The sequence below is a fragment of the Eumetopias jubatus genome, unplaced genomic scaffold (assembly GCF_037043125.1).
Source record: "Eumetopias jubatus isolate StellerSeaLion01/CBP00866 unplaced genomic scaffold, mEumJub1_p1.0 scaffold_14, whole genome shotgun sequence".
Classification (NCBI taxonomy): domain Eukaryota; kingdom Metazoa; phylum Chordata; class Mammalia; order Carnivora; family Otariidae; genus Eumetopias; species Eumetopias jubatus.
Window position 1 is genome coordinate 9,380,758 of NW_028274820.1, and position 27,550 is coordinate 9,408,307.

The window sequence follows — 27,550 nt, forward strand, 5'->3', positions numbered from 1 at the left end:
TGTGGACCTGAGCAGAGTACAAAACAGAAGGCAGGTGAGTTGGGTGAGGACTGTGCCCAGAGGAGTGAAATCTTGTCAGCCCTGCCTCGCTTTACCTCCACATCATCTTGCTGGGATTGACAGATTGTGAGGGTGTATGTAGGAAGAGAAAAGCTGCACCCTGAGACGTAACATTAGACTGGACTGGGAGAAGCTATTGAATATGTAGCAGGTTGCCAACCATGCATGCCAAGGGCTTTGGGAATGTTGGACCTGAGGGCTCACACTCTCACCCACCCACTGTTTTCTGCTCACCAGTTCGCTATTGAACAAAGTCAGAATTGAAAGGTGGTAGTAAACTGAGAGCAGTCTTCTGTCAAACCTTCATCAGCTTTTAAACCTGGTTTTCAAGCAATGGCAATGGCCTTTGCCACCAACCCCGTTTTGGAGTTTTATATTTCCCACGTCCTTCCACCAGCCCTTCTCTGGGCTTAACCGTCTGTGACAATCACTCCTGTCACCTTTCCCGCCCCACCCCACCCCGGAAGTTCCCCATCATCCCTTCAAGTCTCCTGGCGTTCTGTGAGGCAGACAACCAGTCAGTTGGGCAAACCCATCCTCATTCAGTGGGTTCTTCGGTGGTAACTAGCTCTTCAACACCTCTTCCTCATCCAGGTTTCAGGGCAGCCTTGGAAACTGGGAAGGACGGTGGTGATGTCAGGCATTGACATGATTCGTGACTCTGCACTGCCCTGCACTGGTAGGTCTGAAGGACTGATCTGAGAAGGCAACAGAACTCGAAAGAAATAGGTCAGAAGCAAAAATGGCAGTGGAGGCGAAGGATAGAAGCGGTGGTTTGGCTACCAGACTGTTGGAAGGGAAGTGGTATTAGTCACTTCGGAAGTATCCCTATATGTGAAGAGAGGGCCCCTGAACATGAGTAAGCAATAGTCCCCAGCTAGGAGATTAGAAAAACAGAACTCAGGCCAGAGAGGAGGAGCTTACTCATGATATCTCTAGAAAGGAAAAACCAGACACACTCAATTCACTGTTTATATTTTCTCATAGAGAGATTTTAAACCAGATCCAGCGGTTCTGTCCTTTCTTCTGTGTGCCCTGCTCAGCCTTCAATATTCAGTGAAGGTATACGTTAACCATGTATACATCTAGTTCTGTATAACCTGATAAAGATGATGATATATGTAATTCTTCCATCCATGAATTTTTGTTCAGTGCATGTCCATATGTTTAAAATACTGAGACCCTGGCCACCAAGACAGAGGGTTGTCTGATACATACTAGGTATTCAAAAGAGATTTATTGGATTGAATGAATAAAAGGTTGGTGGGTATTGCTTTATGAAATCTTTTTTAGTCCAAATCATTTTCTCATAGTTCAGTAATATAGGTCAGATTCATCTCTGACTGACCATTAAACTACCTATAAAAAAATAGAATGGAGGGGCGCCTGGGTGGCTCCGTCGGTTAAGCATCTGCCTTCAGCTCAGGTCATGATCCCAGGGTCCTGGGATTGAGCCCCACATCCTGCTCCCTGCTCAGTGGAGAGGAGTCTGCTTCTCCCTCTCCCTCTCGCCCTACTCATTCTCTCTCTTGGTCAGTCTCTCTCTCTCCCTCTCAAACGAATACATAAAATCTATTTTAAAGATGGAATGGATTGCCAGCCCTGTGATTTAAGATATTTAGTTTCCACAGTTAGGACCATTCTCGGGATAATATCCTATAATAAGAATTACAAAATCTCCCAAATTTCAACACAACTCCTCAGTTCTGCTGAGACTATTTTAAAACAATTTTTTAAGTCCCTGGGTAGGGGGTGGGAAATGGCTCGTTGGTATCACGAAGACATAGGCAGAAGAAATAGATTGCCAAGGTTTGGTTGCTAGGGTAAAGCCCCGGTGTCAGACATAGTTTATATTTAGGGAGTTGTGAATTATGAAGTACTTCCATGTCCATGATCTCTGGTGATCATGGTGAGCATGGTGAGCATGATCATGGTCACCCTACCCCGTCAGATATGCTGAGCTGGTCCTGTTTTTTTTTTTTTTTTTTTTTTTTTTAGGATTTTATTTATTTGACACAGAGAGGGAGAGAGAAAACACAAGCAGGGGAATGGCAGAGGTAGAGGGAGAAGCAGGGAGCCTGATGCGGGGCTCGATCCCAGGACTCTGGGATCATGACCAGAGCCAAAGGCAGACGCCTAACCAACTGAGCCACCCAGGTGCCCCAAGCTCGTCCCATATATAACGAGTGAGGAACACTGAGACCCAGAAAGTTGAGATAACTGGCGGGAGACCGTCCCATAATGATACTATCACCATCATCACTCTGATAGGTGTTTGATGATGTCACTGGAAGCATATTTCAGAGTCTCTCAGAGAATCGAATTTCCTGGGGTTCAGATGCATCAGTTAACCCCCGCGAGAGTAGACACGGTATACAAAGGTATCCTAACGCAGGGGGATATTGTTTAAAAATCATCAACTTGGCTTGGGATTATTTGAGTGGCTAGGACGAGAACCATGGGGATAGAAATCAACCAGTTTAGGTGTTCTGTTCCCTAACTCAAAAATAAAAGAGGTGTTATTTTAAAATCTTCTGCTTGTTAACTTAATTGGAGTTCCTGTGGCTTGCAGTTGTGTTGGACAAGCCAGACCTTGGCATGTTTAGTCCAGTAGGGATATTATAATGCATGTGGCAAGTTATCAAATATTTAAGAGGACCTTTTGACTATTACATATGCATTTCCAAGTCACAGTGTAGATTCAAATTGAGTTTGACAACTGTGTTTGGATGCCTATAAGCTGAGAACTATTTATTAGTTAAAAATCAAATACGATAAAATAAGGAACTACTGATAAAACATAAAGTTCTGGAAAATAGAGAAACATCTTCACAACTATGAGACTTTTCCCGCTCTCCAAAACCTTTGATTAAACCCACAATGACAATGTAAATGCTGCCTTGTATTTACTTTTATTTTTTGCCCAATTATTTCATTATGACTCAACCATAGATTTTCTACTTTCCTATTACCAGCTGTTGTGAGTTAAATAAGTTGCCTAGGCTAGTCTGGTACTGTAGTCACAATCTGTAACATTTTTCTATGGGATAAATTACGCTATGCTCCCCAAAACCAATGTAAAATATGTATAGATCAGGGAAAAAAATGCAGCTTGGGAACTCTTCAAGCCCATTGCCGTATGAACCAAACTACCTCTGTGCAATGCATTGTGTTTTCCAAGAGCTGTCGTATGCAACTATTGAGAACAATAATAAGGTGAATTATCTCCAGCTTATTCTCCCTTCTCACACTTTCTGTATATAGTACTTCACTGTTCATCAATTACATCTAATTTTTAAAGCACTTTTACAAAGACGTTTAACGTGGACAGTGTAAAACTTTGAGGATCTTAATAGTTGTGCTTGATCATTTCTCCATTAAAAATGTATTATATTAAGATGTTTTTCTTTTGGCCTTGTTTAACACAGATTTTTGTAAATTTTCCCCTCAGTAATTTTTTATTATAAAGTAATATATGGTCACTATAATTTTTCAATGAAAAATTGAAAAACTATAAGGAATCCCACTAGTGATAAAAGACCATTTTTTAACAGCTTGGTGCATTTTCTGGGCATTTTTAGCGTAGTTGAGATGGATATACATGCACATTTTGAAATCACCACCACAATACAATTTCAGTAAGGCAAAAGAAATGATAAATTCTGATACAGTGAAACCTCTGGCAAATTCTCTGAGCATCTTTTTCTTCTATATTTTTAAATCTATTATATAAATATCATCTTATTTGGGATTTCCTTAAACCTTCTCAGCATGAAAGTGGAAAAGAGTCCTCCTCTGGCTTTTAAAGCTTCATCAGATATGTTACTTAGACTAGAAAGATTTTACAGTGACCAGACAGAAGGTTGTGAGGGCTGACACTCTTGTAAGACATCCTGTCTCCTTCCTCTTCCGTCGGACGTATGGAAACAAGAGAAGCAAAGAGACCCCGTCAAGTCATCCAAGACTTTCATGGTCTCATCCCTGTCATCCATGGTCATACAGCCACCCATTGCTTTCCCATGTAAAATGGAAATGCAGTAACACATGGACACGCATCATAGTGGTCGGTCCAACGAGATACACATACATCTGTGTAAAATCCGCCTCTGGGTGGCTCAGTTATTTAAGTGGCCGGCTCTTGATTTTGGCTCAGGTCATGATCTCAGGGTTCTGGGATCCAGCCAGTCACGCTCTCTCCCTCTGTCTCTCTCTCTCTCTCTCTCTAAAATAAATAAATCTTTTTTAAAATTTTAAAAATAGGGACACCTGGGTGGCTCAGGCGGTTAAACGTCTGCCTTCGGCTCAGGTCCTGATCCCGAGGTCCTGGGATCGAGTCCTGCATCGGGCTCCCCAGCGGGAAACCTGCTTCTCCCTCTGCCTTCCGCTCCCCCTGCTTGTGCTCTCTCCCTCCCTTCCTCTCTCTCTCTGACAAATAAGTAAAATCTTTTTAAAAATTAAAAATAAAATCCACTACTTCCCACCCTATAGATGAATGAATAAATAAGTACATATATGTGCATAAACAAATGATAATTCTAAGTATTGATGAATTTACTCAGAAGTAGAGAAAGCAAGGTGATACGATCGAATTCAATGGTGGGCACTTACACTAACCTGGTTCTAGGACAGGCTTTTCTGAAGGGATGGCCACTGAGTTGGAACCCCAATGATAAAAGGGAGACAAAGATGCGGACATCTGGAGGGAAGGGAGATGAGACAGCGGGTGGGGCAGCCCCGAAGTGAACGAGGAGTGGGCCAGTTGGAGAGAACTCGGGGAGTGTGGCTGGGAGAGGCCGGGAGAAGCAGGGGTGATGACAGCGGAGCTTGTACTATGTTCTAGTAACACTGGGAAACTTTGCGACGGTTCACACCAACGAGTAGCGTGCTGGGATTTCTGCCTCAAAACAAGGTGTTCTGTGGAAAATGGGGTAAGGATAAAAGCACAGACAATTTAGGAAGCCAAGGGGAGAGATTTACAAGAGCCCAGCTACTCTGGCAGACATTCATATGTAGTTGAGAAGACAACAAATTAAAACAATTATGAATTTGCTTAGGCAATTTCAAAAGTGTCTAAGTGGATTTGGGAAAATCTGGAGAAACTTGTTTTAATATTGTGTCTTAATCAGCAGTACAGATTTGCCCAGGCTTGTGGGAAAAGAGAGGTGTACACCCCCATGATGAGGCAGGTGAGCTGCAGGCCCTGCCCCGTAAAATCAAGGGGATTCCAAGACTTAGAAGAGGCAGATGGTTTTTATTTTCAGTTCAGATAAATTGGGGCGTTCTTAAGAAAAAGAACAACTGTGGCGCCTGGGTGGCCCCGTCTTCAAGCGTCTGCTTCGGCTCAGGTCGTGATCCCGGGGTCCTGGGATCGAGCCCCGCATCGGGCTCCCTGCTCCACGGGAAGCCTGCTTCTCCCTCTCCCGCTCCCCCTGCTTGTGTTCCCTCTCTCGCTGTGTCTCTCTCTGTCAAATAAATAAATAAAATCTTTTAAAAAAAAAAAACTGGGGGCGCCTGGGTGGCTCCGTCGGTTAAACGTCTGCCTTCGGCTCAGGTTGTGATCCTGGGATCCTGGGAATGAGCCCGCGTCCTGTCGGGGCTCTCTGCTCAGAGGGGAGCCCGCTTCTCCTTCTCCCTCAGCCTGCTACTCCCCCTACTTGTGCTCTCTCTGTCAAACAAATAAATAAAACCTTTAAAACACACACACAAGAAAAAGAAAGAACAACCAGACTATGAATCAGCCCTAGATGCCCAAAGATAATGTGCAGGTAACTTCCCATAAAATCTGTCACTAAAAACCTAGTGCAACGTGACATGGATGAATCTCAAAATGGTAGGCTGTGAAATAAGCCTTAGACAAAAGGGCAATACTATGTAATCCCATTAATATGAGATTCTAAAGTAGGCAAAACTATTCTAAGTGAAGACAAATCATTTGTAGTGGTTTATGGTTTTGGGGGGGCGCGGAATCCTCTGAGAAGAGGTATGAGGGGGGCCCCCTAGGGATGATGTACGTGGATGGGGAGAGGAGCGGAGGTGACGCAGGTGTGTGAATTTGTTGGAACTCCCAAACGCTACACTTAAGATTGATTACCTCACAGTTTGTAGATGCTACCTCAGCAACAGCTGTAAATTAATCTCGAGCTGTGATCAACGGTATGCCAGGCTGAAATGTACTGGCATTTATACCTTAGCTTTAAAATGCGTCAGAAAGGGGCACCTGGGTGGCTCAGTCAGTTAAGCGTCTGCCTTGGGCTCAGGTCACGATCCCGGGATCCTGGGATCGAGCCCCGCATCGGGCTCCCTGCTCGGCGGGAAGCCTGCTTCTCCCTCTCCCACTCCCCCTGCTTGTGTTCCCTCTCTCGCTGTCTCTCTCTCTGTCACATAAATAAATAAAATCTTAAAATAAAATAAAATGCATCAAAAAAATAGGATGGATAGAGACGGGATAAAAGGAACACAAAGCTAATCTAAGGATATTCATGGTATAGTTCTTTCAGCTTCTCTACACATTTATGAATCTTCATAACAAAATCTGAGGACGAAAAGGCTAAGTGCTTCGGAGGGCCTGTGTCCCGGGGACTGCTACTCTTGTTTCAGTAGAATTTGTCTTCAGATTTGTAACAGGTAGAGCAAATGACTAGCATTTTGTATGGAGCTTGATACACTTTTAATTGGCTTGTCTTCAAATGGATAGCCCTAAAGTGATATTACATTTCTCTCTATGTGTAAATGGCTTAAACACCTAATCCTCAATGCGTATTTTAATGAAATCATTCAATTCAATGTGTTCCTTTTTCTTTCTTTCCTTTTCTGATAAACAGTCTACAGAATAACTCTGCTTAATGCCCAATATTTGAGGAAAGCTGTTTGCAGATCCAAACACTCCCAGTTCAGATAATACCACAGGGCAAGCATATATCCACAGAGGTCCTCTAATATCTGTGCAGGTGTATTTTGTATTACTGTCACATTTCTCACTAGCTAATTTTAACAAAAGAAGGTTGAGAGCTTTTGTGTTTATTCAGTCTTTAAAACAATTCTGGAAGGTCAATATTATTTTCACCCCGTCTACTACTTGAGGAAAGCATGCGGCAGAAAGCTTGGAGAGAAGTCATTCGGGGTCCCATACTGAGGAAGGGTGGATGAATTAAAAAGCTCTTGCCCTTTGCAGTTTTGTCTTCAACCTGCCTAACTAGTTTGTGATTTTCTTAAAAATAATAATTTTACTAATTCAGTGGTCTCACATTTAAATCTTCTCATTGCTTTATATTCATAATGTGAGACGTGGTATAAGTATGGAATGGAGATGATACTTTGTTGAATCAAGAAGCCTAGGTCAAATCATTCCGATCCTCACTCTGGATTTCAGTTAAGACGCGGTCATCTCCTTTGTGGTAGACGGCGGGAGAAAGCCTCAAAAGAAACAGCTTTGTATTCATTTCTTTTGAGACGTTAGTAATTAACCCTGGAATAGAATTCAAGATGGATTTGCCTTAAACCGAATCACACAGAATATCAACTGCTTTCTTGTTCTCAAGAATCCACGTGTTGGACAGTTGAGCATTTAGGGCTTATTTTATTTTATTTTATTTGACAGAGAGAGAGCACAAGCAAGGGGAGAGGCAGAGGGAGAGAGAGAAGCAGACTCCCCGCCGAGCAAGGAGCCTGATGCGGGGTTCCAGCCCAGGAACCTGGGATCATGACGTGAACCTAAGGCAGACGCTTAACCGACTGAGCCACCCAGGCATCCTGAGGATTTAGGGCTTTTTGCAGTTGTTTGCCATATTAAAAAAAGATGAGCGACATTTTGCATGAAGCCTTTTAAAAACACATTTATTTGGGCGCCTGGGTGGCTCAGTTGGTTGGGCGACTGCCTTCGGCTCAGGTCATGATCCTGGAGTCCCTGGATCGAGTCCCGCATGGGGCTCCCTGCTCGGCAGGGAGCCTGCTTCTCCCTCTGACCCTCCCCCATCTCATGTGCTTTCTCTCTCTCTCATTCTCTCTCTCTCTCTCTCAAATAAAATAAATAAAAAAAAATCTTTAAAAACACATTTATTTGTTTATACAAGTCGTGCGGTTGCTTCCCAAAACGTTTTTTGAATTAATGTTCACATCGATAATGTGTCATGTTGCTATTATTATCTTCCAAATGTAGCATCTCTTTTTCTGACTATAAAAGTAGTCCATACTAATTGTAAACAATGAAGGGTCATGATAGGTATTCATCAAATAAATATTTTAGGAGCTCATTTAGCATTTTTTGAATGAATGAATGAAAGCACAACTACAGTCTTTTTGAAATTATTTTTTTCTATAATGTAACAGGCTAAACTTAAAGGGCATGTTTTCCTTTTTTTTTTTTTTTTTAAGATTTCTTATTTATTTGAGAGAGAGAGAGAGACAGCGAGAGAGGGAACACAAGCAGGGGGAGTGGGAGAGGGAGAAGCAGACTTCCCGCCGAGCAGGGACCCCGACATGGGGCTGGATCCCAGGACCCTGGGATCGTGACCCGAGCCAAAGGCAGACACCCAAGGACTGAGGCACCCAGGTGCCCCTAAATGGCATGTTTTCCTTTTTTACTGACAAAAGTTTCTTTGTCATTGATTTAGTAATAAAAATTCTTTGGTTCAGCTGAGGGAAATTTACAAGCTGATATCCTTTATCATTTAAAATGAAAGCAACTGGGGGCACCTGAGTGGCTCAGTCAGTTAAGCGGCTGCCTTTGGCTCAGGTCACTATCTCAGGGATCGAGCTCTTCATCGGGCTCTCTGCTCAGTGGGGAGTCTGCTTCTCCCTCTTCTCTCCCCCACCCCCTGTTCTCTCTCTTTCTCTCTCTCAAGTAAATAAGTAAAATCTTTCAAAAAAAAATTCTTTAAGATGAAAGCAACTGTTAACAGTTTTAATTTCTCTGTATACTGAAGAAACTCTTCTGAGAGGTGCTCCAGCCCTAAGTTCTAGGACACTGTTCACCTGGCTGGGATGAAGGGCGTGATCAGTCCTCTGCAACCTAGATGACAGCCAATCAGTTAGGCTGAAACTTAGAGACCATAGTCTGCCAGCTAGGAAAACTTTTGTTTCAACGTGTGCCAGCCAAAAGGTCATGGGTTATTGTCACAACCCTGTGCCTACATCGGTGGTGGCATCTTTGAAGGCCTTGAAATTGGGAAATCAGTCTGGCCCCATCTGCACGTTTTGCCACCAACTGTGTACAGATGTTCCAAATTGAGGTTTCAATCGAAGTAGCCCATACCTCTGAGTGAGAGCCGCCCGGAGATGTTGGGTCAGTCCAGTGTTATAGTTGGAAGAATTATGGAATCATTCTGCCCCTGGAGCAGATGGGGGCTCACTATTGTCGGACTGTTGCAGTTCCCATGTGAGAGTTCTCTCTACCACCAGATTTGAATGTGACCACAGAAGAGAAGAGGGAAATCCCCGTAGAGTTAGAGAGGATGTGGCGATTGCTTCACATTTACCGTTGGCGTAAATGCTTCGGGTTGATTAGGTGGTGTCTGAACTTGCGCTCGCTGCCGTGGCCCTTAAGATGCAAGGGCAGACGGTCAGACGATGCTCTTCAGAGCAGTTCCCATGCGGAGGGAACAAAGAAGACTATAAAATATAGATGTAAATTTAGAAAGAGTTTCTGAGGAAAGTACCTGCATATTGACTTTGGCCTTGTTTTGGTGTTCAACCACCTGGCCACTGATTACAATCATGCCTTTGCACATGTGGCAGAACCTGGCTCGTTCTGGACCTAACCTCCAAAGCCAGAGGCCATATTTCTTCACTCTTACGGTAATTTTGGTTCAAAGTGTAGTCCCTTAACAAGCTCCCTGCTTCAAAAGCCCCAACCTCTTTGTTTTGGTATGCTTGCTTAAACATGTCTTTCAAAGAGCTGGGTTTGTAAATATGACTTTATTATGATCTCCTTTGCTTTTAAATATAGAGTGTCAAGTGATCTCCATAGGCTAACTTCATCCCCTAATTTAAACTATTTCTTGTATTAAGTTAAAACATTTGGGAGTTAAGTGTGCCAGGGCTGTGTCCTGCCAAAGAATGCAAAGCAATCACACCTCCACCTGTGCTGGGTGGCTTTCATGGACAAACAGAAGGACATGTCGGTCTCTTAGTAGCTGAGTGTGTTTTTAAATGTATGTTTCCATTTCATTATTTTCTAGATCTATAATTAGTCCTTTGATTTATTCTTTGATGCATTAGCTTAGAAGAATATTTTTAATCTCTGGCCAGTTGGATTTTAATTGACACTCTTGCCATTGATTTTAAGTTGTACAACGTTGTGGTCAGAAAATACGGGCTAGTGTATGTTATGTTTGTAAATATCCTTTGGGCACGCAGTAATGTGATATTCTATCTTTTTTGTAAAGTAAAAAGTTCATTATGTAGTTATTCAACGTTGTAATTATATTATTTAAATACCTTATGGTACACATTTTTATGGTCTACCAAAGCTCTGAAAGACTATTTTGTCTTGGGGTGTTTGGATGGTGCAGTCGGTTAAGTGTCTGACACTTGGTTTTGGCTCAGGTTGCGATCTTGGGGTCTTGGGATTGAGCCCCGTGTTGGGCTCTGCTTGAGACTCTCCCTCTGCCCTTCCACTCCATGTGCTTGCACTCACGCTCTCTCAAATAAATAAATAAACCTTAAAAAAAAAAAAAAAGACTATGTTGTCTTAAAGATTTTCGTAGAATTTTCCCCTCTTTCCCCTGGAATTTTTAACATTTTAAAATGACTCTCTGCATTATAGGAATGAGCTGTCTCTTATTATGAACTATACCTTATATACATAGACAAACATTTTCTTGCCCCATTGGTCTTGAGTGACCTTTTATCAGAATTAATATTGTAGGTCACTGAAACTCGCAAGGTTAGTTGAAATGTGTGAACCTTTTATTTTAGTTTCACTACTTTACTTGGCATTTCATGTGATATCTTTCTTTTTTTTTCCCTTTTTTGCAGTTTGCCAAGGCACAAGTAACCGACTCACCCAGTTGGGCACTTTTGAAGACCACTTTCTCAGCCTTCAGAGGATGTTCAATAACTGTGAGGTGGTCCTTGGGAATTTGGAAATTACCTACATGCAAAGGAATTATGACCTTTCCTTCTTAAAGGTTAGTTCCGTCAGTTTGATTGTCTTACCCAAATATGATAGAAGGAAATATAAGTAGATAAAGACCTTAGTGTATTTTTTTTACTATGCCAATTACAAGTCCTGGGGAGCTACAGATGCAAGTTTTATCAGAAAACCACTTCTCCAGCTAGTGTCAAGTTACAGCTATGAAATAATGTCAAAGAGAAACAGGCCAGCCTGGAATTCCACTATCATCATAGACCCTGATATTAAATGTCTAACCATTGCGTTAGCTGTGGTATCCTGGTATATTGGCTCTTTAAGGAAAAAAAAAAAAAAAGCCTGCTTTGTAGCATTTTCCTGCATACCCCCATTATAGTTGATTTCCAGCTACACCACTTCACACGTTTCCCAAATATTTCACAGTAGGCTCTAGTGAGCCAATAGGAGCCAGCTCTGAAGGCTTCAGAGTTTGGTCCTAGTTGAACTTTGGATTTGATTGGCCTTCTGGGTTTTTCTTTTTCTAATAAGAAGTCAGAAGCAAGACAGATACAAAAGAAATTAATAAAATGTTTTCATTTTTTTCTGAGTATCCCAAACACCACGTGAAATGAGAATCACAGCATTCCTAAATAGTGCACGTTGCCCTTTGTTATTGCCAGCACGCTTAAGGGGCAAAAGTGCAGGAGTCATCGGAAATCCTGTAACCCCCGCCCCTGCTGTGTCCCCACTGAAGTCATCTACATGCCTTACGGTCGTCAGTCACTTGTGTGCGTGCTTCCTTGACCCATTTTCCACCTGGCATTCTTGAGTTCCTCACAAGAGAAGTAACATGGTCACATTTTATCTCCTTAGACCATCCAGGAAGTTGCTGGCTACGTACTCATTGCCCTCAACACGGTACAGAGGATCCCTTTGGAAAACCTGCAGATCATCCGAGGAAATGTGCTCTATGAAAACACCCATGCCTTATCCGTCTTATCCAATTACGGCACAAATAAGACCGGATTGCAGGAGCTTCCCCTGAGAAATCTACACGGTGAGAGGCCCGGGCGCGTGGAGGCTCTGGGTGCAGAGGTGGTACTCAGCGAACCCGTCCCTTCTCTTAAGGCCACTCAGAGGACTACTATTCATCAAATACAAATGCACTGAGTGTCAGCTACATGCAAGATATAGTTGGTAGAAGTTACTAAGAACATGGTCAGTGACGGGAAGGGAAGATTTAAACCAGGTACCACTTCTCCTATATTTGTGGGGAAATATCCAGAGAGTTCGTAAGAAATGGTCATGGTTCTGGGAAATAGACACCGGACGACCTTGGCTGGGATGCAGACTCTCTGTGCCTAGGGAGTGAACAAACTGCCAGTCCTCTTACCTGGACCTCAGGTATAAAGGACGTACATTAAAAACCACCCCAATCTGGGCGCCTGGGTGGCTCAAGTTGGTTGAGCATCTGCCTTTGGCTCAGGTCATGATCCCGGGGTCCTGGGATCAAGCCCCATGTCGGGCTCCCTGCTCAGCGGGGAGTCTGCTTCTCCCTCTCACCCTCCCTCTGTGTTCTCTCTCCCTCTCTGTCAAATAAATAAATTAAAAAAAAAAAAATCTTAAAAAAAAGAACAAACCACCCCTATTTGAGACAGCTTTCAGAGTAATGCTGTTACCCAGAGCATTACTTAAGGACAATGAAGTTAAGGACAGAGAATGACGGTGTTGTGGAGTTTGAATTCCCGTGGGTAGGACACTCATGAGGGTCCTCCGAGTGGAAGCTAAGGAAGATGATAGAAGAGACAGGAAGTTGATTTCAACGAAACTGAAGATAATGCAGAGCGTGCCTTTGCTCTGTGGCAGGTGTGGTGCCAGTCCTGTTCCATCGGGAACTTCATGCCCACCACCTTCCTTCTGCGCAGGTGTTTACACCCCCACCATCTTACCCATAGAGGAATGGGGGCAACGTAATCCTCCTAAGGTCCCAAATTAGTGAAAAAATGGCCAGGAATGGCCATCGTACTCTGCCGTCCGAGTCTTTACCCTTCCCACGTGCTGTGCAATTGTGATGGGGAAGCAGGCCCACCAGGAAAGGGGGGATGACAGCAGAGGGTGTATCAGGCGGTCCCGGGAATGGCAGAACCTGGCAGACGGCAGTGCTGGAATGAGGCGGGGCATCCAGACCCCGGCTCAGAGGCGGCTGGCACAGCCCTCTAGTCGGGCTCCTGGGCTTGGCCATCCTATAAAACTGCCCCAAGACTTCCCACCCACCACTTTAGCTGCTCAGAGCACCCACGCACATGGTCTGCATTTATGCTAATACTAATTTGTGCTATTTACACATTTTGCGAAATGGTACATACATTCAGCATGCCTCAATCTGCCTGTCTGGCCTCATGCTATCTCATGGTGACAGGCAGATGTGGTTAAGAGTGTGGACCCCGGAGCCAGACTGTCTGGGTGCCAGTCCTGGCTCCATCACTCACCAGCCAGATGCCCCTGGAGCGGGTTCTCTCTGTGTCTCAGCTTCCTCCTCTTTAAAAATGTGCATAACAATTGTTAACACACTTCCTAGGGGTGTTGAGAAAATCAAGGGTATTACTATGGAAAAGCACTAAGGAGTTATTCCTATAGTTGCTTTTATTTCTGTTGTTGGTATGGGGTTGTATGCGTGCAGAATATTTATTATTAAATAACTATTTGATGTGAATTATTCAATATTAATTAAGTACGGTTATGAATAATTAACTCAGTGCCCACCATGAAGAATAAAATCATTAAATATGGAGAGTAAAAGTAGAAGAATGACTGCTTCCAGAGTGATGATCTCTTTCTCTTCTCAGCTACCCAGTCAGGGGCACCCGAATCATCCAGCATCTTTGCTGCCTTCTCACGATTGCAGATTGTAGGTGTTCTGTAAGGCCCTTGCCTGTCAGCTCCTGGACCCACTTCATCGTTGCAGACCCATAGCTGCAGCGTTTTGTGCATAGAAGTCATTCAGTAACCATTTCTGTCTACTGTCATAGATGCAACACTCTCCCTCTGCTCACGCTTGCATTTTTTTTTTAATCATTCCTGATTTTCCAAGTCGTATCATTTCTTCCTGGGAAACAATCATAGTCTTTCATGCCATTTGCATTCCTGGCGTCCGCCACCTCTTCATCGTACATAGAGATTCTTCTCAGCCCCCTTCACTCCCCTGCTACCTTTTCCAGTGAGGAGCTCCAGAAGCAGCTCACAGCATCGCCCCCTTCTCCTGGCCTAGCCAGCCTGCAGTGGGTGACTGCCACCCCCCTCTGTCCCCTTTGCCCCTTCACACCATCATACAACTTCCTTCCTTCCCTTACTTCTGAATTCTGATAGTTGCCCCCGCCCCCCCGCAAAGCACTATGGGAAGTCTTGTTCGCACGCTGGCCTTGTTTTAGCAGAACTCCAAATGTAAAGAAATGCATACGTTGGGCCCCTAGGTGGCTCAGTTGGTTAAGTGACTGCCTTCGGCTCAGGTCACGATCCTGGGGTCCCAGAATCGAGTCCCGCATCGGGCTCCCTGCTCAGCGGGGAGTCTGCTTCTCCCTCTGACCCTCCCCCCTCTCATGCTTGCTCTCTCTCTCTCACTCTCTCTCTCTCTCTCACTCACTCTCTCTCTCTCTCCTTCTCTCTCTCAAATAAATAAACAAAATCTTTTTAAAAAAAACGCATACGTACTTTGCGGAAGTTTAAAGACATGGCCTTTCGAAAACTGAGGTTCTTTTCACATGCAGAAATCCTACAAGGAGCTGTGCGGTTCAGCAACAACCCTGTCCTCTGCAACGTGGAAACCATCCAGTGGCGGGATATCGTTGACAGCGATTTTGTAAGCAATATGTCGATGGACTTCCAGAACCAAGCGGGCAGTTGTAAGTTCCACAAACGTCCCCTCTGCCTGTAGCTCCTAGGGTGGGGACAGAGTTGTAGCATGTTGGGGTGGGAGGGGGGTGACAGAAGCAGAGTAATCCAAACCAAAAGTAACTAGTGAACAATTGATCTGCCCGCTAGAAAAGCACTTACTCGAGACAGAGGGAAAGTCTGTTTCTTGTGGTGACAGTCAGCATGCCTGCTAACCGGGCAGATCACCCCCTACCCCTGGCCTCTGAGCCCTCATGTGGCCATTGAGAAGAGCCATCAGTCCTGGCCCGGGGGCCTCTCCCATGCTGCATAGACGAGACAAGCCAAACTTTTGTGTGCTTCCGACAGGCTGCTGAGCCACAGAGCAACGCCAGGCCCTCCGGAAGCACATAAGCTAACCTCTGGCCTCCTACCTAGAGCCCCAGGCAAAGTTGGGCGCAGTGCACAGGGTGGGTGTTTGTCCATACTCCCTTTAGTGCCTGTGACCTTGTCCCTGCCATTCATTGGCGAAGCGGCCCATGCCAGGGGGAAGCTGGCAAGGGGCCAGGCTGTAGGTCAGGCCTGCACCACTTGGCCCCTTGGCAGCGCTGTGTGGGAAACTCTGACGACACATGCTTACAGTTACCAAGCTCCTCTTAGCTTCCCCCTTCCTGATCTCCCTGGTCTTTCAGTCCTTTTAAAAAGAAGTCATCACCATTTCCTGCTTCTCTGTTTCCCTAAACCGTGCAGTGGATGCATGTTTTTGTGTTGGGGTTTCTTTGTGTTTTGTTTGTTTGTTTGTTTGCTTGTTGTTTTTGGGGTGGGGTGGGGCTGAATTTGGAGCTCACATAGATCTTCAGAATTGACTAGATCCCCTTTATTGTTACTTCATTGTATCTTACTTTATTTATCTGTTTGTTTATTGTATTGCAATACCCTTAACATAAAATTTGAACCATTTTTAAGGGTACAGTTCGGTAGTATTAAGTCCATTCACACTGTGGTACAATCATCACCACCATCCATCTCTGGAACTCTTTTCATCTTACAAAACTGTCTCTGTTAAACAGGAACTCCCCCTCCTCCAGCCCTTGGCAACCACCATGCTGCTTTCCGCCTCTACGAGTGTGACTGCTCTAGGGACCTCTTATAAGTGGAGTCACATAGTCTTTGTCTTTCTGTGACTGGCTTCTGTCGCCTAACCTCATGTCCTCAGGTTTCATCCGTGTTGTAGCACGTATCAAAATTTCTTACCTTTATATGGATGAGGAGTATTCCATTGTGTGGATATCTGTGTGCACGTGTTTTGTTTATCTGTTCATCAGTTGATGAGCTCTTGGGCTGCTCCCACCTGTTGACAGTGACGAATAATGCTGCTATGAACTTGGGTGTTGAGCCCCTTTGTTTTATAAATATACTATTCCGACAGATATTCAGCATGGCAAGAAACTGAAAACTTTTATCTACAGTGCAAAATTTTGTATTATCCATGACATCAAGGTTAACATTTCCTCAGCTCTCTGATGGACAGTGGGGAGGTTCAATTGTGCACATTTATAACAACAACAACAAAACTGACACAGGAAAGCTGTGAGACTAGTATGGGTTTGCCATCGACTAGATCGAGCAGCTCAAATGGCACACCCATCCTCATCACACCAAGACCATGGGAAAGACCCTGAAAGAAAATGTTGGGAAGGAAGGATCTTGCAAATAACAAGATTCAAATATGACAAAGCTATGAACTGCAGACTGATAGGGTACTGGGTTAAGAATAGACATGTAGGAATAAGCCACAGACGTACGAGAGAAATTCAGTACGAATAAGCCTCGCTAAATTAAACGTCCATAAAGAAATGACATTTCAAGCAAATGAGGGAAGCATAAGTTATTATTCAGTAAATTGTTCCAGAATAATTGAACTATTAAGGGAAAATATCAAAGTGCCAGAACTATCAGGATTTTTTTTTTAAAAAAGAACGCTATTCACCGACTACCTGCATTCTCATTAATTAGCCGACCAGTGACAAGGTGAGGAACCTGCCATTCTCCTTGTGGTAAGGTAAACCCTGTCCTTGCCTAGAGCTTTTCAGGCCACACATGCCTTCTGAGAACTTGTCTCATTTAATTTTTATCCAAAAAGAAAATCTCATAAGGTGATTTAAGTATTTTATGGACAATGGATTTGAGATTCAGAAAGGTTACCCAGTGTGCCCCCACATGATGTTTTTGTTGATGTAGTTCAGAATTTGAAGTTAGATTGGGTGGGTTTACCTAAGGGGAAATTAAAATAAATGTCATCCACTTTGTACACCAATATAAATTACAAATCATATTATATATAGTAAGTTACTGAATGTATATGTAAGTGCTAGAAGGAAATGTAAAGATGCATATTTGTAATATCAAGCTGAAGAAAAGCCCAGACAGATACTGTACAAGAAAGCTTCTATAGGAAGAAATCTTAACAACAAACAGGGAAATATTGTGCATCGTCTGCTTGCCTTGAAAAGGGTTAATGTTCTTGATAATATGACTGTATAGAGTAGTCTTAGGTATCCTAAGAAAAAGGTGAACCTCCCAATAAAAAAAAAAAAAAGTGCCAAAGACATGAGCAGTTTGTACCCCCCCACACACACACAAGATGGCCAAGAAATAAAGTAAAATGTTATTTCTTACTATAATTTTAAAAAGGTCAAAATAAAATAAGCATAATTTTTGCCTTTGCAAAAGATTTGGATTCCTTCTGATTTTTAGATACCTGGATCAGGAGAGGTGTGGAGAAGCAGAAATTCTCATCTTCTTCTTGAGGGCATATAAGCTAATAAAATATGGTCAGGGATAGAATTTTAGCAATATGTATTGAAGCTTTAAAGTATGCACTCCTCATGTCTAGGAATCCTAAGAAAAAAATAAGGGCAGTGAAAAGTATAAGGATATAGAAAAATATTTTTATGCAAGAATATTCCTTGCAGCCTTACCTATAATGAATTTTAGAAACAACTTACCTATCTAAAAATAAGAGATTAGTTAAAGAAATTATGGTATAGCCATGCCATTGAAAATCATGTTATGGGGGCGCCTGGGTGGCTCAGTCGGTTAAGTATCTGCCTTGGGCTCAGGTCCTGGGATTGAGCCCCATGTCAGGCTCCCTGCTCAGTGGGGTGTCTGCTTCTCCCTCTCCCTCTGCCCCTCCCCCTGCTCATGCTCTCACTCTCTCTCAAATTAATAAATCAAATCTTTTTTTAAAAAAAAAATCATGTTATGTAAAAGGATATTTAAAGGCATGGAAAAATTGCCATAATGTTTTATTAGCTTTTTTCAAGTTATGACTCAAAAGTCTAGTGTGACATCAATACTTATATAGGCATATACTTACATGTATATATTGATTACATCTGGATGATTCTCATTTCCTCCTTTTGCTTTTTTCTATTATCCAAGTTTTATATAATTTGCCTGCATTTCCTTTTCTGTAACAGAGGGTTAATAATAGAATTATAAGGAAACCTTGATCCATTGGTTGGCATTCAGAAAACATTCAGATGTTTTCTCCACTACAGGAAGATGCCATTAAGCATTTTTCATTTCATTTTAAATATTTTTGTTTTGCAAACCTATTACATGCTTATAATAGGGATTTGAGGAATAGGAAGAATAAGGTAAACAGTAAAAATAACATATCACCATACAAACAAGCACTTTTAACACTTCTGTGTACTGCTTTTGTTCTTCCTGTTCCTGCCCGTCTCTCTCTCTCTCTCTCTCTCTCTCTCTCTCTCTCTCTCTCTCTCTGTCCCTCTCTTCTTCACAATGCACAGCCCGCACTGTGCATTTGGGGTTTGGCCTCACCATCTCTCATGATTCCTAGGACCATCAGTATTGCATTGCTGCCCTTCACCCCTGGGGTGATTGGAAGGATTGTCAGTCTAATGAAAGGGGTGTCCTGGTTCCACAGTAACTTGGGAAATCCTCAGCTCTTCCATTTGAAATCTAGAGTCTACCAGAAATTAAATTCTTCCTGACTGTAGGAGACTTTGGGACACATAGGAACGCCTTCCTGTAAGATCTCATGTCTTTGCAATGAAAGACAGCTGCCCTGCTGATCTTTTTTAAACAAACTTTCATAGTCGGCCTGTTGTCTTTATATAGATGGGAGGCTTTGGTCTTCAGGTGTTTCAATGCTAATAAAAATGAAACAACTAATGAGATTAAAAAATCTTTGTAGCTGTGCTTTGTAGTTGATCACCGCAAAAACTAATAGATCGACATCAACAATTTCCACACAGTAGCTCGCAAATCAATAGCTTAAGTTTAGCCTATCAGCAAGGTGATGCACCCTGTGAACATTTGACCCTTTGAGCAGTCCATGCCTCTGTCTGGCTTCAGGTCTAGGAGTCTTTATTTGCAGGACCCCATGTCTCCTAGGATCACTGACCCTCGGGTCACTCGAGACTGGCATTGTGAGAATGTAGTGGGTCATACCCACCCCACCAGATTAGACTCCCTTAGCACTGTTGGAGATGCCGGAAAATTCTCCAAGCCTAAACACATGTGGAAACTGGACCATTTGAACCCCAGTTTTCCTGACCCGTGACGAGTCAGTAATTACTCTCTGCCTCAGTTTCTGCAGCTGAAATGTAAATAAAAGCAGAACGTGGTTCATCTCTCTTTTATTTATTTATTTTTTAAAATGAAAGTCTTTTGAGTCATCTTACAAACCAACCGGCAAACAGACAAAAGGAGAATTAGAAATTTGAAAGCTGTTCCTTGTTTCTAGAACGTCGCTTTGCTCAGGGGCTTGTCGCCAGTTTCTTGCCACCAGGTCTCTTCCTCTGAGATAGGAATTTAACTATTACTTTTACATTTTAGGCCAAAAGTGTGATCCAGACTGTCCCGATGGAAGTTGTTGGGGTCCGGGAAAGGAGAATTGCCAGAAATGTAAGTCAGCCAGCAGAATTTCAGATAAATGTGTGCCCGCTTTCCTCCCCTTCCACTTAGCTGACTGTGTGTGTTTTCCCTTTTGAAGACTCCCAAAGGCCAGATGTTGGCAGTTACGTGGATGACATTGTTGCAGATCTCCGTGCACACGGTTAATCCAGTGTGGGCTATTTGGGGCACTTCAGCGTGTGTAATGAGTGAAAGTCAGCCACACAGATACCAGCCTAGGCTGGTATCTTAGAGCCATGTGTTGGACCTGTTTTCCTGGGAACAGAAGACTCGCCCATGTTGTTACCGGAGGGTCACAAACACCCCTCGTTTTCTCTGCCTGGGGGGCCCATCTACACAGAAGCAGGAACTGAGCTTTTCAGGAGAGTTTTTCTGCAGGAATCCTAGTTTCGGAGCATGGGTGGCCAAGGAATCTGGGGACCTCCGCCTTAAAAGTTCAGCATCTGTCCTTCGGTTTCGTTGTGATGTGACTGTTTCATCCTTTTAAACACGACTTTCTGGCAGGCGCTTTTTGTTCCTGGATGGGCTTCCCATATCACCCTAAATCTCAGTTCTAACTAGCATGTAATTATGGAGCCGGTCGAGAAGTCTAGACTCAATCTGGTTCGTCCTAGAGAGCAGTAGGAAAAAAACGAGGTGCCGTAAAGAAAGGTCACTATTCAGTGTTCTTTGGCAGAGTGTGAAGGTTTGGGAACTTGAACGCTCCAGGGAACCACTAAATTTGTCATTTCGTTCGCCTTTTCACCGACTGTGTGCAAGTGCTCTGCGAGGCCCCTGCAGAATGGCCCTTCCACCCTCCCTGGCTCTTCAGCTCACCAGGATCCTTTGCTCCTTTTCAGTGACCAAAATCATCTGTGCCCAGCAGTGTTCAGGGCGCTGCCGTGGCAGGTCCCCCAGTGACTGCTGTCACAACCAGTGTGCCGCCGGCTGCACGGGGCCCCGCGAGAGCGACTGCCTGGTAAGGCTGACCCAGCCCCCCAGCCGACTGCCCCCCCAGGGGTGGGGGGCCTTCTCTGGCTTCCTATGGGAGAAATTACCACACATATGGTTGCTGCCCGTTGCCAAGGGACAAAGCACCTTTTAAATGCCCCGCCTTCGCCACTGACTCTGTGACTTCGAGCAAATTCTATGACCCCTCTGTGCCTCGGTTTCCTCGACTCGATGGTGGGCAGTAAACACCGCCTGTTCCGAGGTCCGGATGACGCAGTGCCCGTGGCATCCGTGCCCAGGACCTGGGCGTAGGATGAGCGGCAGTACTAAATACGAGGTGTCTGTCATTAGCGTTTTTGGTGGCCAGCAATACTGTTGTCACACTCTCCATTGCTCCATTTCAGTCGAGACCCACCGAGTTGATACCAGAAGGGCCCTAACATAAATATACAGAGATGGTAAGGGACATACCCAGAGCCACACAGACTTGAGTGCACGGCTGGAGCTGCACGTGGACCCTTGGACCCAGGCCCTCTGCTCTTTCCACCACAGCTCAGGGCCTCCTGAAGGTCCTGAAGCACTCACTCTTGTCCCTGTTACTGCAGAAAGCCCTAACAAAAGCCTTCTCACCCCGGTGGGCGGTGGGCACCACATGTAGGTGGCACCTCAACTGCGCGCACCTTGGGCATCCTAGAGACACCGGGGCTGGCAGACATGAGTCCTGGATGCAGCACCAAGTGTGATGAGACCCTCGTAGGCTCCAGAGAAGGGGAAATCCAGAAGACTCTGGTTTCAGGGAGGGGGCGATTTTTTTAATTCCAGAGGCTGCATCTGGCCCCAGGGATTGTGACGTGGTTGGTCTGGGCTGATGCTAATGTGTCGCTGGAGGGGAGAACGGCCTGTGGGTCTTCGGGCCACCACTGTATGTGGTCTGGTCCCCTGTGCACCATAGCCTTCCTCATCAGGGTTTTCTGCAGTTTGGCGGTAAATTCTAAAACATATCCTCAAGTTTTCTTTATAAGAGAAAGCTAGGAAATTGAGTTGAGAAATAATTTCACGCCATAGGGACCACTCCAGTATGTGAACTCCTTCATCATTTTACAAGTTAATAAAGATGTGGGTTTTTATCATCATGATCCCTAAATTATCACAGCTAGGACAGTACCCGAAAAATCATACTTTTAAGGTCTTTCTGAATCTTCTGAAAGTACTTGGCTAGTTTTTTTGGAGGGGTTGTTTGTTTTTGCTTTAATCAAATTCCTGGACATTAAGAACACTAACCTGAGCTTTCTGCACAGAGTTGAAACAGTTCTGAGCATCCTTGCCCACCTTGACCAGTGCATGTCGTCCCTCCTGTGACAGGTCTGCCGCAAGTTCCGGGATGAAGCCACATGCAAGGACACCTGCCCGCCACTCATGCTCTACAACCCCACCACCTACCAGATGGATGTCAACCCAGAAGGAAAGTACAGCTTTGGTGCCACTTGCGTGAAGAAATGCCCCCGTGAGTTCATCCCATGCCAAAACCTTTCATTTATCTGGCAATCGATTTCCTCTTTGTCTCCTACTGGGATCCTTGAGTCCCCTGTCTCGGGGAGTCTTTGGGTCCGTATGTTTGCCTCACTGTCAGGCAGGTGACCGTGGGCCTGTCCGAGTGCACAGGTGAGGGGTCAGGCCACTGCCATAGGTGACAGGCGATGTCTGGTGCTCTGTTCACCGGCGTCTCTTCTCGAGTACGTGGTGGCCAGGACAGGAAACACACCCTGGGACCGAGGTCCAGCTGTAGTAGTCCAGAATATTCAGTTGTCAGTTTGGGCCACTTCACCGTTTAGCCTTTTGTGCCCAGCAGCTATCGAAAAGACCTAAATTAGAGAGTGTGTCGGAAGACGTGCCTGCTTTAGTGGTTAAAATTCTGGTGAAAACTGTGCCTCTTAAGGGAACAAAAACTTCAGAGGGGTCTCTTTGTGTGTTGTTTGGTTTTGTTTTAATTGTTTCAGGTTGGGTTTTGCTTATTTGTATTTGCATTCAACAGGTGGCTATAATGTTCAGGAAAATGATGATATGAATTATGTCCTCGTAGAGAGAGTGTAGCGTTGTCTAATTAAAGAGCTTTAGAAACCAATCTTGATTTCTAGGAAGGGAGAGTAAGAGAAAAAAATTGTAAGCACAGCTATGAGCAGGAGATTTGCCCTACCAGATTTGTGGACAGGAAAACTTTTAAATTCTAACAGAAGAAAATAACACATAAATAGAATAATATACCATTGTATGGAACTAACTTACTAAAATTTTTTTAATTTGTCACAATTCTGACACGGGTATAATCTTTGAGAGAGGGCTTAATATGAAGAGTTTAAAAATCCACAGGAAACCGGAGCCTGAGAACAAAAGCAGACAATTTACAGAAAGGACAATTACAACTATCCAGTAAATATGTTTGAGGGTGTACTTGGGCAATTCAAGACAGGAACACATAGGGCTCCAGAAACATACTGATATCCGTGTTAAATGTTAACACAAATAAATTACTCTAAAGTGAGGGGAGGCTCCCAAGATGACCCATCTCCCTGGTTCGATGCAGAACCAGCTGGTGGTGCCAGCCCCCCAGCCAGGTCCTGTCAGGCTGGACAGGACCACGGAAGGCAGCCCGTTGGCCACGAGAATTCCATGCATCCTCAGATGTGGAAGCTTCCGTGGAACGGTGGGCTTTGTTCAGGGTCACTTATTTTTAGTACGTATTCAGTCTTTAACCACAGGTCCTGAAGGTTGAACCGACAGAAAAATGAGCTGCGAAGAGATGTTCTAAACCTGCGAGCAGGCCCCATGTTCTCCCTGCCACATCTGTTTCCTGCCAGTTTGGGATCAGCTATTAAAACTCTTGAACTTGATTCCTTTTCTGTTTGCAACCTTTCATTCTTTGTCCTTAAAGTACATAAAACCAGAGGCTGATAGGCCCTTTTCATCGGCCCCTTTATAGGAGGCCGTGAGACAATTGTGTGAGGCCCCGAGACACCTGGTGCAGCTTTCGCCACCTTTCTTCCTCGTCCCTCCAGGTAACTACGTGGTGACAGACCACGGTTCGTGCGTCCGTGCCTGCAGTTCCGACAACTACGAGGTAGAGGAAGACGGCGTCCGCAAATGTAAAAAGTGTGAGGGGCCTTGCCGAAAAGGTAGGAAGCCTGCAGCGTGCGGGGACGAGGCTTTCCGTCTGCTCACGAAGCTGGGGTTGACCCGCCCCACGTCCACCAGGCCCCCTCGGCATCCTACTTGGAAGACATCTGAGCAAATCTCTTCCTTCAGGCTCAGAGATTCCTTCCTTCCTTCCTACGGTGCCCCATTCTTGGAGGCTCCTCAGTGCCACTCTTCTCCCGCTCACTGATACGCCTTTTACTTTATCTTTTTTATAAAAATTTCTAGACACCCAGAAATGTTGCAAGAGTAGGGCAGTGAACACCCGGATCCCTTTCACGTAAATTCACCACTTTTTAATATCTTGCCGCATTGCTTTCACTGTGTTTACGTGCATGTGCCTATGTGGATGTGTGCGTGCACGGGTGAAGGTTTTTTCTGAACCAGAAGACAGTTACAGGTCTCGTAACACTTCACCCCTACATTTGTCAGCATGATTCTCACAAATGGTGACATTCTCCTCAGTAATGGAAGACGGGGTCACACTCAGGATTATTTAACATCAACTCAATAGTCTTTTCTAGTATCCCCTTGACTCAGACCTCCCCCGCTCCCTGTCCCACTTAAGTCATTTTTAGCTGCTTCTCAGTCCAGAACCCAGTCAACAATCACGGGTTTCGGGTAGATGTCCTGCCCCCATTAATCTTCATTAATCAACAACTGTGTCTCAGCTCCCCTCCCCTACTTGCTTTTCTTCTCTCTTCCGTGACCAGATGTGAAGAGTCTAGCCCAGGTGTTTTGCACAATGTCCCTCAGTTTGGCTTCATTGACTGTTTTTCCTCATGGCCGCATTCAGGTTGGGTGTTTGGGCAGGAGCGTTGCATAGGTCATGTTGATTTCCTCTCATTGTATTAAATCAGGTGACATATGATGCCATGTTATTTCATTACTGATGGTAAGTTAGATAAGATAATCTTGGTGGGTATAAAAGAGTGATTTTCTATTTCTATCATCCCATTTATTAGTTGGCATTCTCTATTTAAAAAAAAAAAATCAGTTCCTATGTGAGGTCATGGAATCCTTTATTCAGTTTCTTACAATCCATTCCTGTCGTTCATTCGGGTACTTAAATTGCCCCACATGTGGCCAGTAGGAGCCTCTCCAGATGGCTCCTGTGTCCCTTCAGCACATCCCACGTCCCGGTCGTGTCTTCTACTCAAAAGGTACTATCTACACTCTTTGTTCTTTGCTGCTTAACCTTAATATATCCTGGAAATCACTCCAGATAAGTTCATATGAATCTTCTTCATTCTGTGGTGCAGCTACATAGGCTCCCTTCTGTGGCCGTACCATAATTTATTCAATGGATCTCCCTTTACGTGGCCATTTAGATTGTGACACTGTTCTGCTATTATAAACAACACCTGAGCGCATAGCTGCTTACCTTGGGTATCCACCTCAGGTGCCACCTTCCCTGTGAAGCCATCTGTCTTTTCAGTCCACACTGATTGCTCCCCTTTTTGCTCCCACACACATTTCATACATGTTCTCCACGGGGCAGACTCAGCTGCCCTGTTCCATGTCATGGAATCCTCCCAACGCCCCTGGGACCTCTGTGTTATTACGATCCCCATTCTCCAGATGAGGACACTGAGGAACAGTGAATCTAAATGACTTTTCTGCGTTTCAGCAGCAAAGAATGGCAGTCAAGATTTGAAGTTCATTCAGTCTTGGTCCCAAGCCAGACCCACGAGCTTGTCAGCCAAGTCCGTGTCTTCCTGGTCTTATAACTCCTGTGGGGCAGGCGGGTCAGTGCCCTGATGGATGAATATCCTTTGGCTTCAGGAAACTGTCCAGCAGAGCAGACATGGAAGGAGGAAAATGAGAATGTGGGGTGGTGCCTGGCACAGGGCAAGTAAGAGAAGAGGGTTACTGTCAGCGTCCTCAAATGGATTGATAGAATCAGAGATGGTTTGGGTTTTATTTTGTTAATTTTGTGTTCAACAAACAGTGTGATTTTCCTGTAATTATTATGCCCTATTTTTCTATACATCCTCTAATTCAGATCGCTTCGGGCATAGGGCAGTACCACTGGGTAAGGAAGGAGGTGCCAGGAATGTCTAGGGGTGAATATATAATTGGTCTCTGAATTTAGGAGTTAAAGTAACCCCACCATCACTGTTACACACAAGCAGAGAGAGAGCATGAACATTCTCTCAAGCACATGGAATTCTCTGCCAGACCTGTAATTAAATGGCAAGTCCTCATATGACCACCTCATTCTCCATTCTCAGCCAGCTCCCGTGGATCCTAAAGAAGCCTGGCCATGAGCCCCACAACCCATAGTGTGTTAGATGCAGCACAGGAAGGTTGAGTGAGCCCTTCAGCATAGGACTCCTTAGAGCAGCTCCTCGAACCAGGGAGGAGGCTGGCCCCCAGGGTGAGCCGGAGACCCAGTAGTGGCTGGTGGGACAGTCGTGGCCACTGGAGTCAGCAATGGAAGGTTTCCTTGGAAGCAACAAGGGACTCCCAGTGGAGCGGAGCACAGGGGGTAGGGGGAGCAGCAGGGCTTGACTGCATCTGCTAGAACCCGGGGAGGGGGGGGGGAAGGATAGGACCTTATCCTGAGCAATGAGATTTTCAGTGATTATACTTCAAAGTCAAGATAAAGTCTGGAAGATAGGTACCAAAATTGCTCTGCAAATTCTAGAGGGAGAATTACAACAGATAAATGGGCTTTAGGGTGGAGATGGCATTTGAGATGGAAATTTAGGAGTGGATATAAATTAATAAAGGGGCTCAGACTGTGGAAAAGGGCATTTGAGACTGATGTAGCAATAGGACACAGATCAAAGCATTTGGTTCAAGTAAACACAGGGGAAGAAAAGCAGTTTATCTGATAAAAGTTATTACAGTATTCCCTATGATGTAATATAAGACAGCCATGAAAAATCATGTTCGTGAATAGTTTTAATAATATGAGGAATGTTCATAGCAGAATAAGTAAAAAAAAAAAAAAAAAATACTGGGTGGCTCAGTCGTTAGGCGTCTGCCTTCGGCTCAGGTCAGGATCCCGGGGTCCTGGGATCGAGCCCCGCATCGGGCTCCCTGCTCCGCGGGGAGCCTGCTCCTCCCTCTGCCACTCCCCCTGCTTGTGTTCCCTCTCTCGCTGTGTCTCTCTCTGTCAAATAAGTAAATAAAATCTTAAAAAAAAAATACATACCTGGGGTAACATAACCATGGAGGATAGTTGAAAGGAACACTTCTCAAAATATCCTGTAGTGGAAACTCTGGTCATTTTGGTCCCTTTATTCTACTTTTCACCATTGTCAGATGAACACATCTTACTCTTTAATAAAAACAAGCTAGGTACATTCTTTCTTTAAAATAGACAAGAAAACTGCAGCCAGGTTAGGACAATTGAGAGGTGTCAAGTTTTAGTCGGGGGAATGCCCTGATGAGAGCCGGGCAGAGGCGGCCCTGGCGTCAGCAGGGGGATCCCACTGCCAAGGAGGGATGGTTAAGAGCAATGAGGCTAAGTCCAAG

General features: G+C 44.5%; 1 protein-coding gene across 3 annotated transcripts in view; it reads left to right on the forward strand.

Annotated features, from left to right (window-relative positions):
• Positions 1-27,550, forward strand: part of EGFR (epidermal growth factor receptor) — a 196,196-nt gene that overhangs the window by 127,127 nt on the left and 41,519 nt on the right. The window contains exons 2-8 of one of the 3 annotated variants that reach the window (XM_028108917.2): positions 11,035-11,186; positions 12,002-12,185; positions 14,893-15,027; positions 19,868-19,936; positions 20,785-20,903; positions 22,238-22,379; positions 23,929-24,045. In XM_028108917.2, the coding sequence (XP_027964718.1) occupies positions 11,035-11,186; positions 12,002-12,185; positions 14,893-15,027; positions 19,868-19,936; positions 20,785-20,903; positions 22,238-22,379; positions 23,929-24,045 (918 nt within the window). Of the gene's footprint in view, positions 1-11,034; positions 11,187-12,001; positions 12,186-14,892; positions 15,028-19,867; positions 19,937-20,784; positions 20,904-22,237; positions 22,380-23,928; positions 24,046-27,550 lie in introns of those variants that run through there. The other 2 variants (XM_028108918.2, XM_028108919.2) reach the window with 2 other exon arrangements.